Source organism: Salvelinus fontinalis, chromosome 28, assembly GCF_029448725.1.
Source record: "Salvelinus fontinalis isolate EN_2023a chromosome 28, ASM2944872v1, whole genome shotgun sequence".
In the NCBI taxonomy this organism is placed as follows: Eukaryota; Metazoa; Chordata; class Actinopteri; order Salmoniformes; family Salmonidae; genus Salvelinus; species Salvelinus fontinalis.
In genome coordinates, this window is record NC_074692.1 from 8,960,540 (window position 1) to 8,988,104 (window position 27,565).

The following is a 27,565-nucleotide window of genomic DNA, read 5'->3' on the forward strand; positions in this document are numbered from 1 at the left end:
TCAGAATGCTGCCAACATTTAATAATGGAGAGCTTTCGTATATTGAATTGTACATGTTATTATGTTATATAAATTGTTATATTATTATAATGAGTCTATTAACGTCAGGCCTATCTACTTCTCTATTTTTGCCACAACAGTTTTGTTAGTGTTTCGGTGCGTTCAGATACACATAAGAATCTATTGTGCCACAACTATTGGGTCAAATGTGCGGGGAAATGCTTGTAGAAGCTACATGGGTGCAGCCTTTGCATAGATACAGTATGTGCAGACACTTTAACCAGTGGAGGCTGGTGGGAAGAGCTATAGGAAGATGGGCTCCTTGTAATGGAATGGAATTAATGGAACAGAGCCAAACACGTGGTTTCCATATGTTTGATGTTTGATACTGTTCCATTCATTCCATTCCAACTATTACAATGAGCCCATCCTCCTATAGCTCCTCCCACCAGACTCCATGGATTTAATGTGACCCAAAAATACCAACTCTGTCATTGCCCAAGTCATTGCTCACTGCCTTTCTGTGCTGCGTGTGTAGAACAGAGCCCCTCATTTTACAACCATTTCTGCTGTTTGGAAATAGAGATTAAAAAGTGTTTTACAATTTTTTTCAATCACTTCGGCAGATTTTTCAAAACTCTAGGTACAAAACTCTAAACTGATAAAACTTCTAATGCCCCCTATCCTATGTTCAGAACCTTTGATTGTGCATTCATTTGGGGTTCCACACATCTTTCACGCCTGAGTGATTCAAAATCAAAATTTTCTGTGAAATACCATGAGAACATTTTGTTTAGTCACCAGAACATCAGGTAATGATAGGCTCACCATTTAGTCATGTTAATTAAAATTTTAACTGACATTTAATCCAATAGAAAAAATTGTAAGATACACATTTCAAAACTGTTATTTTTGAAGTGCTGTTTAGAAAGAATAGTACCTGGTCAATATAACTTTGAATAAGTTGTATACAATGGCAGGTTGTGAGTATGCTGAGAAATATGTCATGTTTACAGTTGTATTATCCTTATACAGTACATACGTAGCACAAATCATCATAAATAAGTAATTGGAAAGCAGTTGGCTCCTGTAAAAACGTAGCACTGTGTAGTATGCCATTTCTGCCCCATGCAGCAGATCACATTTTCTATGAGACATGTCAACTGAAACTATCGTTCTCGGCTCGAAAAAAAGTGCCTTTTGAATGTTGTATGCTACAGTACTGTAAATTACAGTACATTACACTGTTTTCACATTGCACAATGCACTACTCATTAAAATTGACTGAACATCACATTTCCATAATTACTATCCCATGTGTGATCAAAGGTGTGATCATTGAAGAGATATTTCAAAATGTAATCAAAAGAAATAAAAGAAACAATGTTTAGCCGGCACTAATTTGCATCAAGCCTGTCTTGAGCATTTGGCCATAGGTTCTTATCAGCATCGCAGTAAATATCCCCATTGTTCATGCACCTGGGTGAAAACGTTTTTGCATGGCGAATCCAAGCCTGATTGAAATCTGGATCGAAATCATTGCATGCCTCATAGCATGCCTTATCCGGGTAGGCCGTCATTGTAAATAAGAATTTGTTCTTAACTGACTTGCCTAGTTAAATAAAGGTTAAATAAAGGTTAAATAAAAATAAATATATTTAAAAAATATCCATGGCCTGAAGGAGGGAGGTATGCTCACATCTTCCATCTGTATTGTAATTGTGTATTGTATTTTACTGTATTGTATTGTACTTATGTACTGTGGTGATCCTGTACATGGCTCAGTTCATAAGAGCATGGCACTAGCAACACCAGAGTTGTGGCTTCAATTCGAACAGGCCGTGGCTCGAGTGGTTGATGTCCTTGATGATCTTTTTGGCCTTCCTATGACATTTAGTGCTGTAGGTGTCCTGGAGGGCAGGCAGCGTGACCCTGGTGATGCGTTGGGCATACCGCACCACCCACTTGAGAGCCCTGTGGTTGCGGGCGGTGCAGTTGCAAAGCCAGGCGGTGATACAGCCCGACAGGATGCTCTCATTTGTGCATCTGTAAAAGTTTACAGGGGCCAAGCCACATTTCTGCAGCCTCTTGAGGTGTTGCGCCTTCTTCACCACAATGTCTGTGTGGGTGGGCCATTCCAGATTGTCAGTGATGTGTACGCCGAGGAACTTGAAGCTTTCCACCTTCTCCACTGTGGTCCCGTCGATGTGGATAGGGGCGTGCTACCTCTGCTGTTTCCTGAATCCTCGATCAGCTAATTCGTTTTTTTTCCTGGCACCACTCCCCCAGGGCCCTCACCTCCCTGTAGGCTGTCTTGTCATTTTTGGTAATCAGGCCTACTACTCTTGATGATTGCGTTGGAGGCGTGCATGGCCATGCAGTCATGGATGAACAGGGAGTACAGGACGGGGCTGAGCACGCACCTAGATGATTGTATCGTCTGTGGACCTATTGGGGCGGTAAGCAAATTGAGGTGGGTAAGGTAGAGGTTATATGATCTTCAACTAGCCTCTCAAAGCACTTCATGATGACAGAAGTGAGTGCTACGGGGTGATAGTAATTTAGTTCAGTTACCTTTGCTTTCTTGGATACAGGAACAATGGTGGACATCTTGAAACAAGTGGGGACAGCAGGCTAGGATAGGGAGAGACTGAATATGTCCGTAATCTCCAGCCAGCTGGTCTGCGCATGCTCCGAGGACGCGGCTAGGGATGCTGTCTGGGCCGGCAGCCTTGCGAGGGTTAACGCGCTTAAATGTCTTAGTCACGTCGGCCACGGAGAATGAGCGCTCACAGTCCTTGGGAGCGGGCTGCGTCGGTGGCACTGTGTTATCCTCAAAGCCGGCAAAGAAGGTGTTTAGCTTGTCTGGGAGCAAGACGTCAGTGTCCGCGACGTGGCTGGTATTCCCTTGGTAATCCGTGATTGTCTGTAGACTCTGCCACATAGGTCTCATATCTGAGCCATTGAATTGTCATTGTCTCTGTAATGATGTTTTGCCTGTTTGATTGCCTTACAAATAGAATAACTACACTGTTTGTATTTGACCATATTCCCAGTGTTAAATGGGGTGATTCGTGCTTTCAATCTATCCACGGTTTCTGGTTTGGGTAAGTTTTAGTAATCACCGTGATAACAACATCCCCTATACACTTCCTGATGTACTCTGTCACTGTGTCCGTGTATACGTAAATGTTACTCTCAGAGGCTACCCGGAACATATCCCAGTCAGTGGGATCAAAACAATCTTGAAGCATTTATTCCGATTGGTCAGACCAGCATTGAATAGACCTTAGCAAGGGTACTTCCTGTTTGAGTTTCTGCCTATAGGAAGGGAGGAAAACAATGGAGTTGTGATCTGATTTTCTGAAGGGAGGGTGGGGGAGGGCCTTGTAGGCATCTCAAAAAGGTGAGCAGCAGTCTAGTGTTTTTCCTAAGCGAGTACTACAGTCAAAGTGTTGATAGAACTAAAATCCTCTGCTACAATAAATGCAGCCTCAAGATATGTGGTTTCCAGTTTGCATAAAGTCCAGTGTAGTTCCTTGAGGGCCGTCGTGGTATGGGCTTGAGGGGGAATATACACGGCTTTGACTATAACCGAAGAGAATTCTCTTGGGAGGTAATATGTTAGGCATTTAATTGTGAGGTATTCTAGGTCGGGTGAACAAAAGGACTTGAGTTTCTATATGTTATCACAATCACACCATGATTGTTTAATCATGAAACATACACCACCACCTTTCTTCTTCCCGGAGAGTTCTTTATTCTTGTCTGCGCGATGAACTGAGAACCCAGCTGGCTGTATGGACGGGGACAGTATATCCCGAGAGAGCCATGATTCCGTGAAACAGAGTATGTCACAGTCCCGGATGTCTCTCTGGAAGGAGATCCTTGCTCTGAGCTCATCTACTTTATTGTCCAGAGACTGCGAGTAATATACTCTGAAGCGGTGGATGGTGTGCACGCCTCCTGAGTCGGACTAGATGTCAACTCCGAATCCCTATTTTCCGCCAGCGGCATCTTGGAGCAGCCTCTGAGATAAGTTCAATTGCCCTGGGGGTACGAACAAAGGATCTAATTCGGGAATGTCGTATTCCTGGTCGTAATACTGGTGAGTTACAGCCGCTCTGATATCCAAAAGTTCTTTCCGGCTGTATGTAATAACACAAAAAAATGTTCTAGGCTAATAATGTAAGAAATAACACACACAAATACTGCAAAGTTGCTTAGGAGCTAGAAGCAGAGCTGTTACGTAAATGGCATATATTACGGTATTACAGTACTGTATTGGCCAATGCAGTTTTAGTAAAGCAGTGTGATGTTTTACATACAATACAACAAAAAATAATAGTCGTTATCATAGCAATACTTTCAAGTGTACGTATGTCATACTTTTTATGTTTCTACTTTACAGACGTACATTTTCACTATGTCGTTTTTTATGATTTGTTTTGAGTTTTGTACTAAGAGTTGTGGAAATGTACCACACACATTGAAGTAAAAATTGCCTACCGGTATCTACAAGTGACTAAGAAAATTACAAACTCACTATGATGTCTTTATAGCAGTCCCAGTATGGGAGTTCAACATATTGTTTTTCAGTATTTATGTTCCTGGATATTGTTTGGGATTTGACAATATTCTTCATTGTGTTTTTGAAGGTAGCTTGACATGTACATTAGATAGACGGTGAGTACTTTTCAGAATTGATCAGAGCTTCGTCAAACAGTAAAGTTCAGCTGCTTACCACGTGTATGTCTCTGCGTGCAGTTTGAAGGAAGTTGCTAACTAACACTAATTAGCATTGGCTCGCGGAACTACCTATACCGTCCTTCATACTGGACACATAGACATAAACATGGTATCCACTAGTTCATCTGACTCTGGGTAAGTAGATAAAGGGCATCATTGCCAAAATCCTGAAATGGCCCATCTTAACAAGCTTTTAATCAGGGAAATAATTCCTTCATTTCATAGTCTTTTTGGAGAGTCATGCGTTATTTAATGTCACCATTGTATAAGAGAGAATGAACCCACCCTTCAGAAGTCAATGTTTGCTTGAGGGCCACTGACTTTACAGTACACTGTGTTGATTCTCAGCTCAATTAAATGTAATTGATTGTGGACCAACCCTGGGTTACTCAATAACCAGCCCTGGGAAAAGCATCTGAACATTACTGTTCAACGAATCTCTGATCACTTCTAAAAAGTACTCACCATCTATCTACATGTTAAGCTACCTTCACAAAACTAAATTAATGATATCCTGTAATCCCAAACAATATTTTGTGTGTGGGTGCGTTTCTGAATGTGTGTGTGCATGTCTCTGTGTGTTTTATTTTTTTTTGTCATTTAGCAGACGCTCTTATCCAAAGCGACTTACATGAGCAATTAGGGTGAAGTGCCATGCTCAAGGGCACATCGACAGATTTGTCACCTTTCGGTTATTGGCCCAATACTCTTAACTGCTAGGCTACCTGTTTATATGTGTGTGTGTGTGTGTGCGTGTGTGTACCAGTATACATATTGGCTGCAGACAGAGATCTGGACCAATGTCAACAGGCTGCTGTCACACATCACTGCACCTGCTAATTAATTGGCTTTTAGTTGCGGATGTGTTTGCTGCATTGTCAAGCAACCGATTGCTTTTTTTGGCAACTGTCATTTAACCATTTCTCTGTACAATCACACATTGGAAACCAAGCTCTTCCATAATCAATGCAGCCTTTCCTTTCACCTAAAACCCATACAGAAAACATCTCCCAGTGCTTATATAACTACCATTTACTATTTTTTTCAATATGTATTTTTCTACACAAAAAATTGGCCATGTGTTGTGCTGGAGACACTGCTATTAGAAGATCATATCTGACTCTGTTTTCTCTCTGTACAGGGAAATGGACCGAAGTGCAATCTCTCAAAAGGCTACATCTGTGGAGATGAGGAAAGGAGTGGAGGAGGGAATGCTTCATGTTTCTGTTGATATGCTGTATTGCTTTGCGGGGGAAATGGTGCCTCCACAAATTGAGAAAGCTGCAGTTACTTGGAGGCAAATTGTTTGCTAGGTGTTACAGGAATCAGAACAAATTGAAAATGTTCAAAATGCTTACAATGTTATGGAAAAAGACATAATAAGGCCAAACTAGAGTAGGCATAACAGAGCCACTCTGGGGTGCACAATATCTAGAACAATAGAGATGTAGATGTAGTATCTTAATTTGATCACCATGTTGTAGCAGGAAATGTACATTTGTATTATATTATGTGTAAAAAGGCTTCTAAAGTCCATAATTTCCATGTATCAAAAGCTACAAATGTTTTATATAATCCACACAATAATTCCCATTTCCTGTTGCTGCAAGATTATTTTCCTGCTGTGGGATCCTTCATCTGTATGTCCCTTCTACCCTTTCTCCTAATGTACTGTACAACATAGTTGCCTTTTAAATTGACAGCTTTTGTCTATGGTAAAATGTTCTATATGTTCTATATCTATATGTGTACAAGTACAATGTTTTGACTGATATTGTACAGAAATAAAATGTATCCAAATGTCTAGGAAGCCGATTAGTGCTGTAAAACTTTAATAGCCTGGGTGTTTATTTGCTTAAATCACTAAACACCAGGCACTTATTAAAGACAGGATTCTATTTGAGCCAGGGATCTATTTCCTTGATGCACACTGCTTTTGCTCTGTTCTGCTCTATGACCCCCACAAGTGTCACGGGACTCATCTGACGGTAACCCATACAAACGAATGGAAGTATTGAGGTAGTTTTGTGCCAACAAAAATAAGGGGTTAAATATTTGTCCAAGAAAATATTTCCTGCACTTTATATTCCCCCCCGGGGAGCTATTTGAGACTCAGCGTTTAATTGTAGTTTTATGATAGCCCTATATGTGCTCTGCATGTTCTATAATTCGTGCTTTCCTTGGAAGTAATGCTTACATTTTTTAAGATGACACTACCGAAAGGTTATTGGAAGAAATGTCTTAGCTAGCTCTGCACTGTGCCAAAACATTTCAAAGCAGAGAGTACACCTAAAAGACTGCACTAGCAGTCGCTTTCAACATACTTCATATGTGCCTCAAATGTATTCATTTTATTTATTCCAGTGGAGTGGCTATGGATCCGTGTTTTACTATTTCTCTGTAAAACGCAACACTCAGACTCACTGAGTCATTCCTAACCTTTTCCATTGTTGTCCTCCTCTCAGCCTATACTGGAGCCCAGCAGTGGTTACAATGGCCTGACTAGACCCAAGAGCCCACCTGATGATGGGGCACCCTGTGTCTGTGCCAGTGTCTGGATGCTGCTGCTCAGCCTGACCTCCGCCATGGCCAACCATGCCCTATAAAACTCCCTGTGGGCTGTCGCCGACCATCAAGCTGATCCCAAACGCAGAGGTGTTGTCAAGGGGCTTGTTTGAGGATGTTTTATTTTTCAAGCCCAGGCATCATGCAATTTCAAAAAGGAGAGGCGGAGAGCACACAATCGGAGATAATCTAAATATTATTTATTTGATGTAACATTTTGGCTTTTGAGGACCACTATGATCAAGAAAATGGCTTTACATGGAACCCCATGTGGTGAAGCCTCAGTGGCCATTGGCTGTGACTGTCTTTCCATCAGTAACACTGACAAAGAACCCAAAGTATCATGTCAAAGACTTCTGCACTCCTGCCATGACAAAGAGAAGAGAAAGAGAGAGAGAGAGAAAGAGTGTGAGAGAGAAATGGAGAAAGAGAGAGGAGAGAGAACTGCTGTCTGTCAGACGTTTTCGTCTAGAAACAGTGCTCGACTTGCTTTTTAATGGACAGACCTCAAGCTTTGTGTTTCCATTACTTGCAGACAGAAGAATTATCACTTTTGTGTCTTCTCAAAAGTGTAAATCTTAACTCAGTGTATCCGTGTTGGTATAGTAACAGTGAACAGTATGTTCAGTACAGCTATTTAATTTCAGTGCTATATTTTTTCAGCAGACAAAAAAAAATACTCAAATATAATGTTAACTGGTTCTCATTTGAGATGTTGTTGTCATTGATAGTGGGTGAGAATAAATATCCACCCACACATGTGCATACTTTGTCAGTGTATATAACAAACTGTTTTCTTTCAATGAGCCAAGATAAACAAACTGTTTTCTTTCAATTTACCAATATGACCTACCTTAAATGGTCAAGGCGATATGATGGCACTGTATTGTTAAGTATGAAGAACAAATTTAGAAGGCAAAGTTGGCAAAGAAAAAGAAGAATGTATATAGGGATGAGATTGAATTAGCTACATTTGCTTGGAAAGTAATTACCTGTGTGTATTATAGTCGTTCTTTGTACAGTGCAAATACACGTGGCCTTACCTATTGCTCGTACCACATTACCCTGCTCATGGGACATCGCAACTCGTAGTAACTAAATGAATCATTCAAATGGGTTCATGTCGAAACAACAAGCCATCAGATCAACAAGCCACCAGATCAACATTTGACTACATAAATGCCTGGGATTGAACCCTTCTATTTCCATTGGACTGTTCCAACAGAGATGTCTAGAGCAAAGAAATACTCACAGTTTATAGCTGCTGCACATTCTGTTGTGTTGAGTTTTCCCCCAGATTTTATATTATTTTTGATTGGTCAGGTTGTAGCTGAGTCTTGCAGATGACATCATGACGTACTGCTGATGAATGCTTACATTACTGGCTCTGGCCTCCTATAAGCCAATCAAATGCATGAGGTAAATTAAGAGTTTTGACATGTAGTAATGTAAATAAATAAACTGATAAATATTCCCCCTCACACAGAATGGGTCCGGGTATATGAGGAAAATGGGGTTTCAGCATTTCTCACACAGTTAAGTTAATTCATGCTGATTGATTCATACAAAAGTGAGCAATTTTGAAAAATATTACTGCCAACATGACTCTCAATGGAAGTCAAGACAGCACTGAAAACAAAGATTGCACACAAATAAATCCTGACAATAAATAAATGACATGTCGCAGCTTATATAAGGTGAGGGGCAGAGAGTACTCAAAGATGGGATGTCATGAGTGTATAAGTGATTGAAAGAGTGAGAAGAGTGTGTGTGTGTGTGTGTATGTGTTTGTGTGCCTGTGTTCTGGAGTCCAGTTTGTTTCCTTTCAATATAAAAATGGCGGGTGGGGGTTAGTTTTGTGGTGGGGTCTAAGGGCACGGGAAAGTGAAAGCGGCGGGTTACTGTGCGCGCGCTTGATTAATGAGCCAGTGGAATGATGTTTCTTATCAACACTCTGCACATGTTGGAGAGAGGAGTAAGGTTTACAAGACTGGGATCCTCCAATCAGAGACAACGCCCACTCCCTTCCCATCATTCCACTTTTTCAGTCACACCTGCCTGTGTGGCTCTTTTCTCTTTGGCTTGGTTGGTGTAATATGTTATACACCATGAGGGGGTCATTTTGTGAAACACTGAACATCATACTTCAGGGTTCAGTTAGCAAATTAAAGTGTAGCCTAGCATAGAGCTGGGGGTTTCAGTTCATGATACACTGGATAAGCTAGAGTAACTGGAGCGTTTATGTTTATGTTTACACATTTGTTCACTAGCTGGAATCTCAGTCTGTGCTACAGTGTAGAATAACAGCTTTCATAATAGGCACATTCTATTGCTGCGCTCACAATTTTGGATACAAATGAGGAGTCCACAGTCTCCTTGCAAGAATAGGAGAGCCTAGCTGTAGTGGAAATGCAAGGCACGTTATTGGAAAGGAGGAAATGAAGCACGTTTTCCCAAAGGCACTGTTGAAACTGTACTGTATATTGCACACATTCAGATCCTCGGCTGCATGCACATTCATTAAAAGTTTTCATTTCATTTTCAAAATTTTACCCTTGATCTTTCTTTAATTTCATTTTTAACTGCCTGCCTCATAAGTCAAGAACTGTCTGGCTTTTTTTTGCAAAGGGTTGGATGTAAAATGAGCATGGTTGGGTAAGAAAAAAAGGTAATAGAAAATCAAAAACCCTCTGAGCCTTTTCTTAAGCAAGCAACTGTGTTGTCAAGGGTGTGGACAGAGCTATTGAACCACGCCACTTGAGATGTAATTCCCTGCTCCGTTGAAGAAAGTCTGGACATTTCTATTGGAAAGAGGAGAACCTCTAAAACAATCATATAGATTCTGCTATGCCAATGTGAGTTTGACCGCGTCATCCCCACTCCCCGTCTTTCACATGTGGGATGATTATTGATTGAGCCATCATTTCCAAAGCTGAACATCTGTAATGAAATTCTACTCTTTTTATTGGATTTGGTGATGGGATCTTGGTCTCTAACAGCTGTTGTGGCTTTATTACACAGTCACTGTCACCAGTGGGAGGCTTCCACTATAGTGCTGACTGCTAGGGTTCCTCATGACATCTCATCTGTAAACACAGTGCTTCCTAATATTTAGGGGTTCACGGGGAAACCTATTGTTATTGTTGGAAAGAAAAATATCTTGACATGGTCAAATAACAAAAAAAATAGATTGCAAACTTTTTTTTCTAATTTGGCACAAAGAAACTAAAGCATATGAGTAACTTGCTCAAAAAGATTGAAACCGCTTGGCCTATCGGTGGCTCTGTTATAAGCAGTCTCACTTAAACTCTCATATCCGCTACCCCGTTTGACCTAGAGACTTGAAACGTTAAATGTACAGTACCAGTCAAAAGTTTGGACACACCTAGTAATTCAAGGGGTTTTCTTTATTTTTACTATGTTCTACAAGGTAGAATAATAGTGAAGACATGGAATCATGTAGTAACCAAAAAAGTGTTAAACAAATCAAAATATATATTTGATTTCAGATTCCTCAAAGTAGCCACCCTTTGCCTTGATGACAGCTTTGCACACTCTTGGCATTCTGTCAACCAGCTTCACCAAGAATGCTTTTCCAACCATCTTGATGGAGTTTCCACATATGCTGAGCACTTGTTGGCTGCTTTTCCTTCACTCTGCGGTCCAACTCATCCCAAACCACCTCAATTGGGTTGAGGTCGGGTGATTGTGGATGCCAGGTCATCTGATGCAGCACTCTATCACTCTCCTTCTTGGTCAAATAGCTCTTACACAGCCTGGAGGTGTGTTGAGTCATTGTCCTGTTGAAAAACAAATGATAGTCCCACTAACCAGATGGGAAGGCGTATCGCCGCAGAATGCTGTGGTAGCCATGCTGGTTAAGTCTGCCTTGAATTCTAAATAAATCAGTGACAGTGTCACCAGCAAACCACCCCACACCATCACACCTCCTCCTCCGTGCTTCACGGTGGGAACCACACATGCAGAGACCATCCGTTCACCTACTCTGCGTCTCACAAAGACACGGCAGTTGGAAACAGAAATCTCAAATTTGGACTCATCAGACAAAAGGACAGATTTCCACCAGTCTAATGTCCATTGCTCATATTCCTTGGCCCAAGCAAGTCTCTTCTTATTATTGGTCCTTTAGTAGTTGTTTCTTTGCAGCAATTCAACCATGAAGGCCTAATTCACACAGTCTCCTCTGAACAGTTGATGTTGAGATGTGGCTGTTACTTAAACTCTATGAATCATATATTTGGGCTGCAATTTCTGAGGCTGGTAACTCTAACGAACTTATCCTCTGCAGCAGAGGTATCTCTGGGTCTTCCTTTCCTGTGGCGGTCCTCATGAGAGCCAATTTCATTATAGCGCTTGATGGTTTTGCAACTGCACTTGAAGAAACGTTCAAAGTTCTTGAAATGTTCTGTATTGACTGACCTTCATCTCTTAAATATTGTTGGACTGTTGTTTCTCTTTGCTTATTTGAGCTGTTCTTGCCATAATATGGCCTTGGTTTTTTATCAAATAGGGCTATATTCTGTCTCAAATGCAGTAAGAAGGAAATAAATTCCACAAATGAACTTTTAACAAGGCACACCTGTTAATTGAAATGCATTCCAGGTGACTACGTCATGAAGCTGGTTGAGAGAATGCCAAGAGTGTGCAAAGCTGTCATCAAGGCAAAGGGTGGCTACTTTGAAGAATCTCAAATATAAAATATATTTTGATTTGCTTAACACTTCTCTGGTTACTACATGATTCCATATGTGTTATTTCATAGTGTTGATGTCCTCACTATTATTCTACAATGTAGAAAATAGTATAAATAAAGAAAAACCATTGAATGAGTAGGTGTGTCCAAACTTTTGACTCGTATTGTATGTCTTTCTTCACGCTTAACAAATTTCACTGATTGAGCCATAAGGTGGACATTTTGGAAAAACATATTCTCATGAACCATAAGTCCAAATAGCATCAGGTTTTATGGTTTGTAGGCACATGGTACATCTCTAAACTTAGTTTGAGAAAAGCAAAGGGATTGGTTAAGAGATGGATAAGTTATTAATCACTATGGCCTATCAACTTGAAACTTTTTAGGGTCATTAAAGAAATTACCATGATAAATCATGTTAAGTTTGGTATTGATATAAAAAAGGAAACAATTCACTTTTTTTGTCTACGTAATTCAAATGCTTAAAATATTCATAAAGAATCTTTAGTCAGTTTCACTCCAAATTTGGTCTTTGGATCCTAAAGAGTGAGAAAAGAATGTTGATGCATTCAAAAATGTCCATATTATAGAATATTAGCACTTATGTTTAAATTATGAAATTAGTTTAAAATTCTTAAAAAATCTTCTTCTCATGAACCATAAGAACAAATGACACCAAATGTGTAACGTAGGCCCATGGTACACGTCATTACATAGTCTGGTCCAAAGGGATCGGTCAATCAGATTTTACGTGTCCATTTAATCCACTCCACAGTGGTTTATCAACTTGAAACTTGCCATCGCTACACACTGAATTTGGTATTACATATGTAATGTTAACGATCAAAATCACCTGCTATCATTTTCCCCAGATTCACTCCAGATTTTTTATTTAGAATCATTACATTCGTTTTTAATTGTTTTGAGAATAAATTGTTGCTGCATTCAAATATGGCTGCCCTTTACCTATAGATGCAGGTTAGCACATATGCTAATGCTAAAAAATACTTTAAAAAATCTTCTCATCAAATCAAAATTTATTGGTCACACACACGTGTTCAGCAAATGTTATTGCGGGTGTAGCGAAATGCTTGTGCTTCTAGTTCTGACAGTGCAGCAATATCTAACAAGTAATATCTAACAATTTCACAACAAATACCTAATACCCAAAATTCTAAGTAAAGGAATGGAATTAGGAATATATAAATATATGGAGAGCAATGTCAGAGTGGCATAGATTAAGATACAGCAGATAGTATAGAATACAGTATATACATATGAGATGAATAATGCAAGATGTATAAACATTATTAAAGTGACATTATAAAAGTGAATAGTGTTCCATTTATTAAAGTGGCCAATGATTTCAAGTATGTGTATGTTGGCATCAGCCTCTCTGTGCTAGTGATGCATATTTAACAGTCCGATGTCCTTGAGATAGAAGCTGTTTTTCAGTATCTTAGTTCCAGCTTTAATGCACCTGTGCTGACCTCGCCTTCTGGATGATAGCGGGGTGAACAGGCAGTGGCTCGGGTGGTTGTCCTTGATTATCTTTTTGGCCTTCCTGTGACATTGGGTGCTGTAGGTGTCCTGGAGGGTAGATAGTTTGCCCCCGGTGATGCGTTGTGCAGACTGCACCACCCTCTGGAGAGCCCTGCGGTTGCAGGCAGTGCAGTTGCCATACCAGGAGGTGATGCAGCCCGATAGGATGCTCTCAATTGTGCATCGTAAAGGTTTGTGAGGGTTTTAGGTAACAAGCCAAATTTCTTCAGCCTCCTGAGTTTGAAGAGGCTCTGTGGCGCCTTCTTCACCACACTGTCTGTGTGGGTGGACCATTTCAGTTTGTCAGTGATATGTGAACCGTTTTAGGAAACTAGGCGTATGTCGCAAGTCACGACTTCACAGGTGAGCTGTTTGAACGTAAAAAAATGTTTTTTTTAATCAAAATGCGTTTTTTGGCAGAAATGCCTTCCCGAACATGTGAACTTTCATGTGCCTTAATATCAAACTTGTATAACACCTGTAAATATGAATCAAATTGTTAAATTACGAGCCTAGTTGGTTTAACCACAGAAAAAGAGAGCAACCTTCCGGTTAGCCATGATTGGCTGAGATAATGAGTGGGCTGACGCGTGCTATACTTTTCTACCATATAGCACGCATCTGTCTATTGGAGCTGGTTAGTATGTTTAGGTAATCGTGTCGAACGCAGCTTTTTTCTTTAAATGTATTGCGTAGTAAAATTGCATAAACCTAATGTCAAGTTAAAGTGTACTGTTAGGTAGCTAACGTTAGCTGGCTGGTTCGCTCGCTAGCTAATGTTATGTGTATACTCTCCACTTTCTGGAGGACCGAGTTTTGAAATCAGTGGAATTCAGTATGATCGTTAAGGAGTATGATAGCTAAGGAGATGTAGAAAACACCAGTCTGGAAAACATTGTCAAACTAAGGCAACCATGTATGGCATCAGACAGGAGACACGTCCAACCATGATGTATACTGGTAATATTTTCAGATATTACACGTTTCTAATTTGGACAGAAAGTGGTTTCATTTCAAGTATAAGGTTAGCTCTGGCTGCATCACTAGCTAATGTTATGTGTATGATCTTATTCTTTGTATCTCAGACACATTTGCTTGACTAGTTATAGCCATAGAACCTGGTGGTTAGCTACCTGCAGATTCATGCAGGGTAGTAACATCATGAGTTGTGATGATGGTCCATTGTTTAACTAGCTATCTAGCTAGCTACATGTCTTAAAAGACTCCACTCTAATTTTGACAAAGTATTTTCATTTCAAGTTGAAGTGTACTGTTAGCTAGCTAGCTAAACTAACGTTACGTCATGCGTTGGGATTCATTGTTTACCTAGCTAGCTATCTAGCTACATTTCTTAACAAAAGACTCGTCTTAGTGTACCAGAGCGCAGAATAACTGATGCATTTTTGAACGCTCAATACCCGTTGAATATGTCTGGTGTCAGTAAACTTTGGCAACAAAGCGTAATTAATTTGTTAACAGCAGCACAGGTACAGTCACCAACGCTCTGGATAACATGAAATAAGCCTTACCAGCTCTGCTAGGGCAAAGAAAATGGTTAGAGTGGGGTGTTCTCTCATTATGTGTCTGGAAGTAGCTGGCCAACATTTGCCAGTTAGCTTGGGTGCTTGACTGTAGTTGTAAGGTCAGAGCTTTTGGAACAACCTTACTTATTGGCCAGAGCATCCAGTGTGTGCTCTGAACACAAAACCACAGCGATAGGGCAAGTAATGTTCAGTGAGCTGTTCTCTCTCTCTTAGACGTCTGGAAGTAGCTGGCAAGTTAGTACAGAACGAACGGATCAACCCTTAAAGAGATGGGTGGGGCTAAGGCTTAAGAGGGTGTGAACAATGTTGAATGGGTGTAGACAAAGAAGGGCTCTCATATAGTAGCACTAAAATATTGAAAGACGGTTTTCTCAAAAGTGAGTTTACAAGTTGATCAACTTTCAAAGCAGAATTACTTTGCCATTGTTTCCTCAAATGCACATGATATACCATTTTGTAGCTCCGAGTCTCCACTTTCATCCAATGTTAAAAACAGATATTCAAATGTTGCTACATAAAACCGAATCCAGTGTTGAGGATCAGCGAAGTAGAGGTGTTGTTTCCTACCTTCACCACCTGGGGGCAGCCCGACAGGAAGTCCAGGACCCAATTGCACAGGGCGGGATTCAGTCCCAGGGCCTCGAGCTAAATGTTGAGCTTGGAGGGTACTATGGTGTTGAATGCTGAGCTATAGTCAATGAACAGCATTCTTACATAAGTAATCCTCTTGTCCAGATGGGATAGGGCAGTGTGCAGTGTGGTGGCGATTGCGTCGTCTGTGGACCTATTGGGGCGGTAAGCAAATTGAAGTGGGTCTAGGGTGACAGGTAAGGTGGAGGTGATATGATCCTTGACTAGTCTCTCAAAGCTCTTCATGATGACAGAAGTGAGTGCTATGGGGCGATTGTCATTTATTTCAGTTACATTTGTATTCTTGGGTACAGGAACAATGGTGGCCATCTAGGAACATGTGGGGACAGCAGACTGAGATAGGGAGATATTGAATAGGTCCGTAAACACACCAGTCAGCTGGTCTGCCCATGCTCTGAGGACGCGACTAAGGATGCCATCTGGGCCGGCAGCCTTGTGAGGGTTAACACGTTTAAATATCTTAACTCATGTCGGCCACGGAAAAGGACAGCCCACAGTTCTTGGTAGCTTGCCACGTCGGTGGCACTGTGTTATCCTCAAAGTGGGAAAATAACATGTTTAGCTTGTCAGGAAGCAAGACGTTAGTGTCCGTGACGTGGCTGGTTTTCCTTTTGTAGTCCGTGATTGTCTGTATACGCATGCCACATACGTCTCGTGTCTGAGCCGTTGAATTGCGACTAGTTCTTCCCGGCTGTATGTTATAAGAAATAACCTTTTGTTGGCTAACAATGTAAGAAATAATACATAAAAATACAAAATACCGCAAAGTTTCCAAAGGACTAGAAGTGAGGCACCCCTCTCTGTTGGCGCAATTGTGTGATCCATAAGTCAGATTGCATCCAGAGTTGATATGTAAGGTGCATCCAGAAAGTATTCAGATCCCTTTCATTGATGAGGGAAAAAACTATTGAATCCATTTTAGAATAAGGCTGTAATGTAACAAAATGTAGACAAAGTACAGGGGTCTGAATACCTAATGCACTGTAGAATCCATGAATTAGCCTCTAATTAATTTGAGAATGATTACCTGCTGAATTCAAAGATAACCAACCTACAGCACTAGACTAAACTCAACTTAAGTTATCCTTGTGGTATTGAGAGTGTCACGATCGTGTGGCGGATTGACGGACCAAAATGCAGCAGTTGGAAAATAAGCCATCTTCTTTTATTTACACCACGAAGATGAACACGACACAAAACTCTATACAAACTAACAAAACAACAAAACGACCGTGAAGCTACAAACGTTGTGCACATACATACAGGCTACAAACGTTCTACATAGACAATTACCCACAACCAATGAGAGCCCATGGCTACCCTAAATAAGGCTCCCAATCAGAGACAACCGAAATCAGCTGTCTCTAATTGGGAACTCATTCAGGTAACCATAGACTCTCCTAGACAACTAAACATACATAGACAACACTAGAAACATGTACTCCACACAAACCCATATACTATACACAACCCCTTTACCATAAACAACACCCAAAACCAACAAAACATAAACATTCCCCATGTCACACCCTGACCTAACTAAGATAATAAAGAAAACAAAGAATACTAAGGCCAGGGCGTGACATAACCCCCCCCCTTGAGGCGCGAACTCCGGGCGCACCATACACAGTCTAGGGGAGGGTCTGGGTGGGCTTCCCTCCACGGTGGCGGCTCCGGCTCTGGTCGTGGTCCCCACTTCACCACAGTCCCTAACCACCTCCTTAGCTTCTTCAAAATGACCCCTCTCCACATTAACCCCATTGCATTAAGGGGCAGTTCTGGACTAAGGGGCAGCTCCGGACTAAGGGGCAGTACCAGGGTAAGGGGCAGTACCAGGGTAAGGGGCAGTACCAGGGTAAGGGGCAGTACCAGGGTCAGGGGCAGTACCAGGGTAAGGGGCAGTACCAGGGTAAGGGGCAGCACCAGGGTAAGGGGCAGCACCAGGATAAGGGGCAGCACCAGGATAAGGGGCAGCTCCGGACTGAAGAATGGCAGCTCCGGACTGAGGGACTGCAGCTCCGGACTGAGGGACTGCAGCTCCGGACTGAGGGATGGCCCATGGCTGGCTGACGGATCTGGCTGCTCATGGCTAGCTGACGGATCTGGCTGCTCATGGCTGGCTGACGGATCTGGCTGCTCATGGCTAGCTGACGGATCTGGCTGCTCATGGCTAGCTGACGGATCTGGCTGCTCATGGCTAGCTGACGGATCTGGCTGCTCATGGCTGGCTAACGGATCTGGCTGCTCATGGCTGGCTGACGGATCTGGCTGCTCATGGCTGGCTGACGGATCTGGCTGCTCATGGCTGGCTGACGGATCTGGCTGCTCATGGCTAGCTGACGGATCTGGCTGCTCATGGCTGGCTGACGGATCTGGCTGCTCATGGCTAGCTGACGGATCTGGCTGCTCATGGCTGGCTGACGGATCTGGCTGCTCATGGCTAGCTGACGGATCTGGCTGCTCATGGCTAGCTGACGGATCTGGCTGCTCATGGCTAGCTGACGGATCTGGCTGCTCATGGCTAGCTGACGGATCTGGCTGCTCATGGCTGGCTGACTGATCTGGCTGCTCCTGTCTGGTTGGCGGCTCTGGCAGATCCTGTCTGGTTGGCGGCTCTGGCAGATCCTGTCTGGTTGGCGGCTCTGGCAGATCCTGTCTGACGGACGGCTCTAGCGGCTCCTGTCTGGCTGGCGGCTCTAGCGGCTCCTGTCTGGCGGACGGCTCAGTAGGCTCATGGCAGACGGGCGGCTTTGCAGGCTCATGGCAGACGGGCGGCCTTGCAGGCTCATGGCAGACGGATGGCTCAGATGGCGCTGGGGAGACGGATGGCTCAGATGGCGCTGGGGAGACGGATGGCTCAGATGGCGCTGGGGAGACGGATGGCTCAGATGGCGCTGGGGAGACGGGCAGTTCAGTCATCGCTGTGCAGACGGCAGACTCCTGCCGGCTGAGGCGCACTGTAGGCCTGGTGCGTGGTGCCGGGACTGGTGGCACCGGGCTGGGGACACGCATCTCAGGGCTAGTGCGGGGAGAAGGAACAGGGCATACTGGACCCTGGGAGCGCACATTAGGCCTAGTGCGTGGTGCCGGAACTGGTGGTACCGGGCTGGGGACACGCATCTCAGGGCTAGTGCGGGGAGCAGGAACAGGGCATACTGGACCCTGGGGACGCACATTAGGCCTAGTGCGTGGGGCCGGAACTGGTGGTACCGGACTGGGGACACGCATCTCAGGGCTAATGCGGGGAGCAGCAACAGGACGCACAGGACTCTGGGTACACACAGGAGGCTTGGTGCGTAATTTAGGCACTGGTGGTAAAGGGCTGGAGACACGCACCATAAGGCTAGTGCGTGGAGGAGGCACTGGTTGTACTGGGCTGGGAACCGTCACAGGAGAGTTAGTACATAGGGCTAATATAGGAGGTGCAGGACTAGGGAGGCGTCCAGGAGGCCTGGTTCGTGGGACTGTCCTTTCCAGACGGTTAGCACGCACATCAGGACAAGCATGGAGAGCTGACTCAGGTAACCTCACATCCCGCACACGCTCTGTCGGGTGGATCTTGTGCCTCACGCACCAACACAGCAGCTCCCTCATTTCACTCTCTTCCAACCTCCCCAATAAATCCTTAACAGTCTCTGCATCATTCCCATTGCTCCCCTCCAATCTCAGCCCGACTGGCTCAGGTTCCCTCTTAGAGGAAGCACGGGAAGCACGGGAAGTTGACGCAGTTCTCCCATCTGGACTCGCCACATTCCCCATGAGCCCCTCCCCAAGAAATTTTTGGGTATTACTCACGGGTCTCCAGCCTTGCTTCCGTGCTGCCTCCTCATATCGCCTCCTCTCGGCTTTCGCTGCCTCCAGCTCTTCACGAGGGAGGCGATATTCTCCAGGTTGAGCCCAAGGTCCCTTTCCTTCCAATTCGTCCTCCCATCTCCAGAAATCCTGTGTAGGTAGGTCCTGTTGCCGCCTTCCATGCCGCTTGGTCCTATGGTGGGTAATTCTGTCACGATCGTGTGGCGGATTGACGGACCAAAATGCAGCAGTTGGAAAATAAGCCATCTTCATTTATTTACACCACGAAGATGAACACGACACAAAACTCTATACAAACTAACAAAACAACAAAACGACCGTGAAGCTACAAACGTTGTGCACATACATACAGGCTACAAACGTTCTACATAGACAATTACCCACAACCAATGAGAGCCCATGGCTACCCTAAATAAGGCTCCCAATCAGAGACAACCGAAATCAGCTGTCTCTAATTGGGAACTCATTCAGGTAACCATAGACTCTCCTAGACAACTAAACATACATAGACAACACTAGAAACATGTACTCCACACAAACCCATATACTATACACAACCCCTTTACCATAAACAACACCCAAAACCAACAAAACATAAACATTCCCCATGTCACACCCTGACCTAACTAAGATAATAAAGAAAACAAAGAATACTAAGGCCAGGGCGTGACAGAGAGATAAACATGGTAATGCGTTCACTGATTGCACATAAAGAAAGATAGATCCTACATGATGAGAGCTTGATTTGTTATCCAACTGATCTTGTGTACTTTCTGTCATCCTGTGAACCCCATTCATTGCTGCTTGCAGGTATATTAGATTATGCTTTTCCAGAGAACATTCCCAATTAATCACATCAAACCAAATGGTGCTTTTTACAAAATAAATTGTCAAAAAGTATTGAACAACAACCTGTGTATCAACTTCCCAAAAGCCAAACCAGGACGACAGAGGCAAGGACCGGGCACAGGGCAGGGTAGCTGTTAGTTAGGGCAGGACACTTCGAGAAGGCAGGCAGCGTATGACCTTTACTCAATTGCATTGAGATAGAATACATTGAGAGCACAGAGTCTATTTTGTATTTAGTAATGACTAAAGGGAAGAGAATTTAAGACAGTTGCTCTTAACCCTTTAGACTCCAATAGAATTCTAGAATGCTGCTGTAGAATTTTCAAGATAAAGCACATTTTCTCACACATTTCAAACAAACATATAGTTTAAAAACAAAGAATAAAATGACAATTACAAGTCAACTTCCTTTTAAAGAGCACAACCTCTTCTTTAATATGACACCACATGTCAATAGTAATAACTGTCACCAGTTCTCCCTCTCGACCAAGGCAACCGGGGACGTCTCAGCTGGCTCATCAGGCGCTCATGCCTCAGCCGGTTCGTTAGGTTTAAGCCATCAGCTGAGGCGACCGGTCTGCTCCTGATCTCCGGGATTGTCCCTGTGGTTGGTGTCCTGCGGCTGGAGCCGAACGCGCCGGGGAGGGGGTACTGTCACGTATGCTCTCTCTCGGGCGCTCCAGGTCACCATGCTCCCGCACCTCAGCTGGATTGACAGGTTCCTGCACCTTAGCATAGTGGACCGGTCCGCTCCTGAACCCCGGGATCGTCACCTTGGTCGGTGTCCTGCGGCTGGAGCCGTGTGTCGGGGAGAGTGTACTGTCGTGTGTGCTCCCTCTCCGGCCTCTAGGTCACCAGGCTGCTCGTTATGGCGCACACCTGTCACCATCGTTACGCTCATTATGACACTCACCTCATTGATTACCTGCTCTATGTATGTCACTCCCTTTGGTTCCTTCCCCAGGCATCATTGTTTCTGTTTCATGTCTGTGAATTGTTCGTGTTTTTTGTTTTGTATTATGTTCTGTTTATCTATTAAAACACTCACTCCCTGAACTTGCTTCCCGACTCTCAGCGCACTTGTTACAATAACACAAATTTTGTCTTCCGTTGTGTAAAAACACTCACTATCAAAACATGATTAATACTCAACAGAACAAAAAAAACTTGAATATTTAAATTGTAGTAAATTTGAAGAAAATATCTGATTCAAGAAGTATAATATATTATACATATATTTACACAAAACTACAATTATCCAAAATGGGACCAGAGAACAAAATATTCAGAAAGCATTTCAAAACCCACTCAAAGTAGACTGTTTGACTGACAACGCGTTTTATTTCTGTAACAATGTAAAAATGCAAACAACTATTCAGAGTCTATTCCAAAATGTAGGTAACCTCGCTCAAAAAGATTTAGTACAGATCAGGCATGACACAAAATGTGACTCACCACTTGAATTCGGTCTTATGTAGCAACATTTGAATTTCTGTTTTTAATGCTTGCTTACTTACTTACAAGCCATTAATATATATTTTTTAAAGCAGTGTTAGAAAGGATTACCTACACATACTGAGCAGCTCATGTTATAGACAGAAGCATGTTATGTCCAACCCATCCATTATCTCAGCCAATCATGGCTAGCAGGGAAAGTTCCTGACTTTTTCCCGTGGCTAAACCAACAAGGCTTGTAATTTAACATTTGTATTCGTATTTACAGACGGCATACCAGTTTGTTATTAACGCACAGGAAAGTTCACATGTTCCAGAAGGCATTTATGGCAACAACAAAACATGTTTTACTCTCAAATGCCTCTCCTGTGAAGTAGTGACGAATCACATATGAGTTCCATTGTGCGGGAATCTACTACCCTAACGTAACAGCTAAGCTGTCAAATAATAGGAGAATGAGGCAATGTATAGCCTATGGATTTCTGCACCTATCAAACATGACAAACCATAAACTAAACCCAAAAGATAACAACAATAAATTACTCTAGCCTTCATTTTGGTGGCTAGTTAGCTGGTTGTCTGTATGAATAGCTAGTGAAAGTGACACTAAGGTTGACGCTTCGTGAGCCCAGCCCTAATTTAACACTGCACACAACTTTTCTTGCCTTACAGACTAACTAGTTAGCTAGCTAGCTACAGTAAGCAGCTTGAGCTGTTTACATATCAATTACTTTCGTAGAAACAAGATAAAACAACGAGCTAGTTAACTGATTATACAGCTAAACACTGCAACTTTTTCCATGAGAAAAATAGCAATCATTCAAGCTCCACCGCTGTTCTCGCTTGTACTAACCAAGTTATCATAACATGATTTGCTAATCTGAGAGCTATTCCCCAAGTTTCAGAGCATCAAACATCAACTACACCAAACATCTGATGTTTTCTTATTTCACTCACGACATCATTGCTTTTCAAAGTACAAGAACGTCTCCGAATCCGTATCACCAACCAACATACTGAAGATACAGCCTCTTTCACAGTGAAAAGTCGTGTCCGATTCGACACCGTCATTTTGACTAATGAAGTACAGTATATACAGTACCAGTCAGTAACAGTTTGGACACACCTACTCATTCCAAGGTTTTTCTTTATTTTTACTATTTTCTTCATTGTAGAAAACTATGAAATAGAACTATGAAATAACACATACGGAATCATGTTGTAATCAAACAATTGTTAAACAAATCAAAATATATTTTATATTTGAGATTCTTCAAATAAGCCACCCTTTTCCTTGATGACAGCTTTGCACACGCTTGGCATTCTCTCAACCAGCTTCATGAGGAAGTCACCTGGAATGCATTTCAATTAACAGGTGTGCCTTGTTAAAAGTTCATTTTGGAATTTCTTTCCTTTTTAATACGTTTGAGCCAATCAGTTGTGTTGTGACACGGTAGGGGTGGTATACAGAAGATAGGTCTATTTGGTAAAAGACCAAGTCCATATTATGTCAAGAACAGCTCAAATAAGCAAAGAGAAATGACAGTCCATCATTACTTTAAGACATGAATGTCAGTCAATCCAGAACATTTTAAGAACTTTGAACGTTTCTTCAAGTGCAGTTGCAAAACCATCAAGCACTAAGAATAAAACTGGACTGCCATAGGAAAGGAAGACCCAGAGGACAAGTTCATTAGAGTTAATAGCCTCAGAAATAGCAGCCCAAATAAATGCTTCACAGAGTTCAACAGCCACTTCTCAACATCAACTGTTCATAGGAGACTGCATGAGTCAGGCCTTCATGGTCGAATTGCTGCAAAGAACCCACTACTAAATGACACTAATAATAAGAAGAGACTTGATTGGGCCAAGAAACACAAGCAATGGACATTAGACTGGTGGAAATCTGTCCTTTGGTCTGATGCTTCCAAATTTGAGATTTTTGTTTCCAACCGCCGTGTCTTTGAAGAATCTAAAATCTAAAATCTAATTAGATTTGTCTAACAATTTTTTGGTTACTACATGATTCCATGTCTTCACTATTATTCTACAATGTAGAAAATAGTATAAAATAAAGAAAAACCCTTGAATGAATAGGTGTGTCCAAACTTTTGACTGGTACTATATCTTTTTTTAAAGTCAAATGACAGCATACCATGTTTCTGGTTGATGACAACAGCCACACGAATACAACAACAGGTTGTTAGCAGGTCAATTTTGCGATATTGACACAGATATTATTGTTAGAAAAACAAGACCGTTTGAAGCCGCTATAGTAATGGCCGTCGGAGGCCGTTATGGGTCCTAAACTGTTTTTTAATAACATGCGTAAAATAGTAAATACTCTAGGTGAAGAATTCAGTTCAAGAAATTGGATGTCAATCTGTATGAACAATACCGATTGGAATTCAATGTGCCATAGCCATGAAAATAGCTTTCATCTCGGTTATTGGAGAGAGAAAGTGGGAGCAGGAAGGCGAACACAAGGAGACAGTGGAGATAATCTAAATGACAGGTCTAGTTATCTTGAATGCAAATGCTTGCCATGTGTTTTCAAAAATGACACATTTGCTCTTTATTGATAAAGTCAGGATCACATGCTATAATGCTCCCAATATACTTTGAGAGACCAGACAAAGATCCCGTCTTATCGTTTAGATGATGACAGAATGTGTGGACACTCATTTCGAAGCTCGTTCCCAGCTCTAGTACTGCTCATGATGTTACCATAGTTAAACATTCATTATGCCAATTGTCAGTGTGGTATCGACAGTGGGATTTGGGTTATAAGGATCCGTGAAAAAAATGATGTATAAATGTATAAACCTAGGCCTTAGGTCTTAGGTCTTACCCTAGTGAAACAGACCAACAAAAAACGAATTCTAAACAATCGCTAGTTTAATTATAGTTTCTTTATTAATGATAATGTTATCATCATAATTACCATCACCTATTTGCCTGTGATACTATCTTGCCAATCTTGCTTATCACAAATGTGCAGTACGCTGCGGTTATGCTTTGGAATAAAAAATAAAGGTCCCGATAAAAAAGTATGCTTAGATGTTTCTTAAATCTATATCCTTTAGCAACGCTGCAGGCATTTGTTTTGGATGAATAGGCCCATGGGTTTTACTGGGGGTTTATACGGTAAAAGAGTAATCCTATATTCTCTCTGTGGACATGTATATAATGTGCATAACCTCCTGCATCAGAGACGCTTCAGAAATATCGAATCATATTTACATGCCTGTACATATTCCAGGAGGACTCCAGCAGTGGAGTAATGACTGATAAGACTTTGAAGGCCAACCTCAATAAACTGCATCACTAATTCATGCAAGCAAGGAGTCTGACAAATATTTTTTTAAAGCGATCAACAACCTTTTCATAATAAATTCAAAGATAAAGTAACCTTTGAATAACAGAGATTTAAACAGTATATTAAATATTTGTTCTGTTTTTAAATTCAATTAAGACAAATGCAGTGATAAGTACGTTTTTCCTTCTGAATATGCTGCAGGCCGTAACTTGAATACCTCTCGACCAATTAGAAAATTACCCAGGATATGAAATACTGTTCACTGGTGTGCTTCATCAATTACTGTAAAATGAAGTATTTTGCTGCTCCAGCAAACCTGTGTGGCAGGAGTCGTTATTTATGTCCCGCTGTAAACAGTCAGATCATAACCATGGCTGCAAATAATATTTATTAATTATGTGAAAATATAAAATTGAAGTGGTCAGCAAAACCCAAAACCGAAAGAAATGTATGTGTCATCCAGAACTGACGTGACCACTGACTGACTCATATGAGCAGGTGAGGGAGGCTATGAGACATGATATCGATAACACTTTATTATCATTATGAAAATTATTTTTATTGATACAGCAGGTGATATACTGTGCTAATAACTCAACGTGACAAGCCATATATACAACTGCCTTGATTTTTAAACAATTGCTTTATGCCAATATTGGAGTACACACCATTTTTTTCCAATCTAAAGTGCAGAAGAAGCCCAGCCTCATGAGATGAGTGTCGGACAGTACTAGGAAGCGGCATCTCAGAGAACCTCTGTGTGATGTTGCTGTGAGCGAGTAGCTTGTATTTTTAGGTCTTACCCTGGGCACTCGCTGTCCCCTTAGCCCATATATGCACTCAGGCATACAGAGGGAGAGCGGAGCGGCAGACTGGGGGCAGGCCCTTTTAAAGGTGAACTTCAGGTTTGTATTCAAAGGCAGAGTATTGTCAGGAGAGCACAGCTCCACTAACAACTACTCCAACCCCAGAGGAGGGCTCCAGCACAGATGTGGACGTGCCCGACAAACAAAATGTCAGGTCAAACCAACTCCCCCCTTTTCTAACTCAGCCAGGGATTTGTTAGAATGAGTTGGAAATAGACCCTGAAGATGTTTTTCACCAACTGCGTTTTCTCCTCTTTCTGTTCAGTGGTATCTCATTGAATACTGATACCCATACCTATAGCCTACATTATGACTGTGTATGGACACTATTAGCAAAATAGGATCCTGGTAATATGTCTCAATAATTCATTTTCTCCTGCTTCTCTTTAGCTGTAGATGATTGCTGATTGGATTGAGATCAAGTTTAACCGATCAATGTCCCATTTTATGAAAAGCGCTGTTCACGTACAGTACTATACATTCTGTAAATCAAATTGCAAATGTCATGACATTATTTAACTGTATGACTTCACATTGGTAACCCAAGATGAGGCTGCAGGGAACCTATTCATAACAAGACGGATTGATTCACAGTGTACCACACCCATTTGCATGAGTTATCATAATGAATACTAATGTCAGTCAAAAGCTCTTCCCCACATACTTATGATAGCGGCATACTTTTGAGATGATGCTAGAAACAATGAGGAGAGAGATGTAGGTGGATAATGTACTACTGTACCAGGAGAGAGAGAGCGAAAATGGATTGACGCAGTCAAGTGTGCATCACTGAGAGAAATTATGCCTTTTGATGTTTGCCCTTAATGGAGGAAGATAGTAAATGTCAGAGGCAATAATGGCCAAACAAAAAGCTTGTAGAAGGCATTTGTATTTATTGAATTGCCTCCTCCAACTGTTTCCTGGCAGTCTTTCCTGTTTGAAAATATACTGACTATACAAAACATTAGGAACACCTTCCTAATATTGAGTTGCACCCCCTTTTGCCCTCAGTTCATCGGGGCATGGACTCTACTAGGTTTCTAAAGCATTTTCGGGCCTCTAAACAACTATTGATTTAGAACCACAGAGAGTTACTGCAAGTCGCAAAGAAAACAGGTGCTGCCTCCACTATTCCAGCACCATTTTAACTTAAACATCATTAAAATCACCTCTGCTTAGTCTAATACAGTGACAAAAAATATACCAAAAAGAAAATAGTCAATACATTAGCTAAATAGTATGTTGCTGTCCATGGTTCCTATTTCTCTGTGTGTGTGTGCGTGCAAGTAGAAAAACTTGTAGAGAAACGCCAATGACATCCTCCTTTCTTTCATGTTGTTGAAATAGTCTATGGCTCTTTCATACAGTACACATTTTTATTGTTGTTGTCCTAGGCTACCTGGCTTAAATACTAGCCTAACTTCAATGACATGGAACTCTGTTCCACATCAAGTAACTAGATTTAAAAAACAGATACAAATACACCTTATGGAACAAA

The 27,565-nt window shown here is 41.9% G+C and overlaps 1 protein-coding gene across 2 annotated transcripts in view; it reads left to right on the forward strand.

The window, feature by feature from the left end:
- Window positions 1-12,165, forward strand: part of LOC129826065 (GDNF family receptor alpha-2-like) — an 89,201-nt gene extending 77,036 nt beyond the window's left edge. Inside the window, exon 8 of one of the 2 annotated variants that reach the window (XM_055886366.1) lies at window positions 5,891-6,553. In XM_055886366.1, coding sequence (XP_055742341.1) covers window positions 5,891-5,980 — 90 coding nt within the window. In that variant the 3' untranslated portion in view covers window positions 5,981-6,553. Of the gene's footprint in view, window positions 1-5,890; window positions 6,554-7,214 lie in introns of those variants that run through there. The other variant, XM_055886365.1, reaches the window with a different exon arrangement.
- Window positions 12,166-27,565: the final 15,400 nt, after the last annotated feature.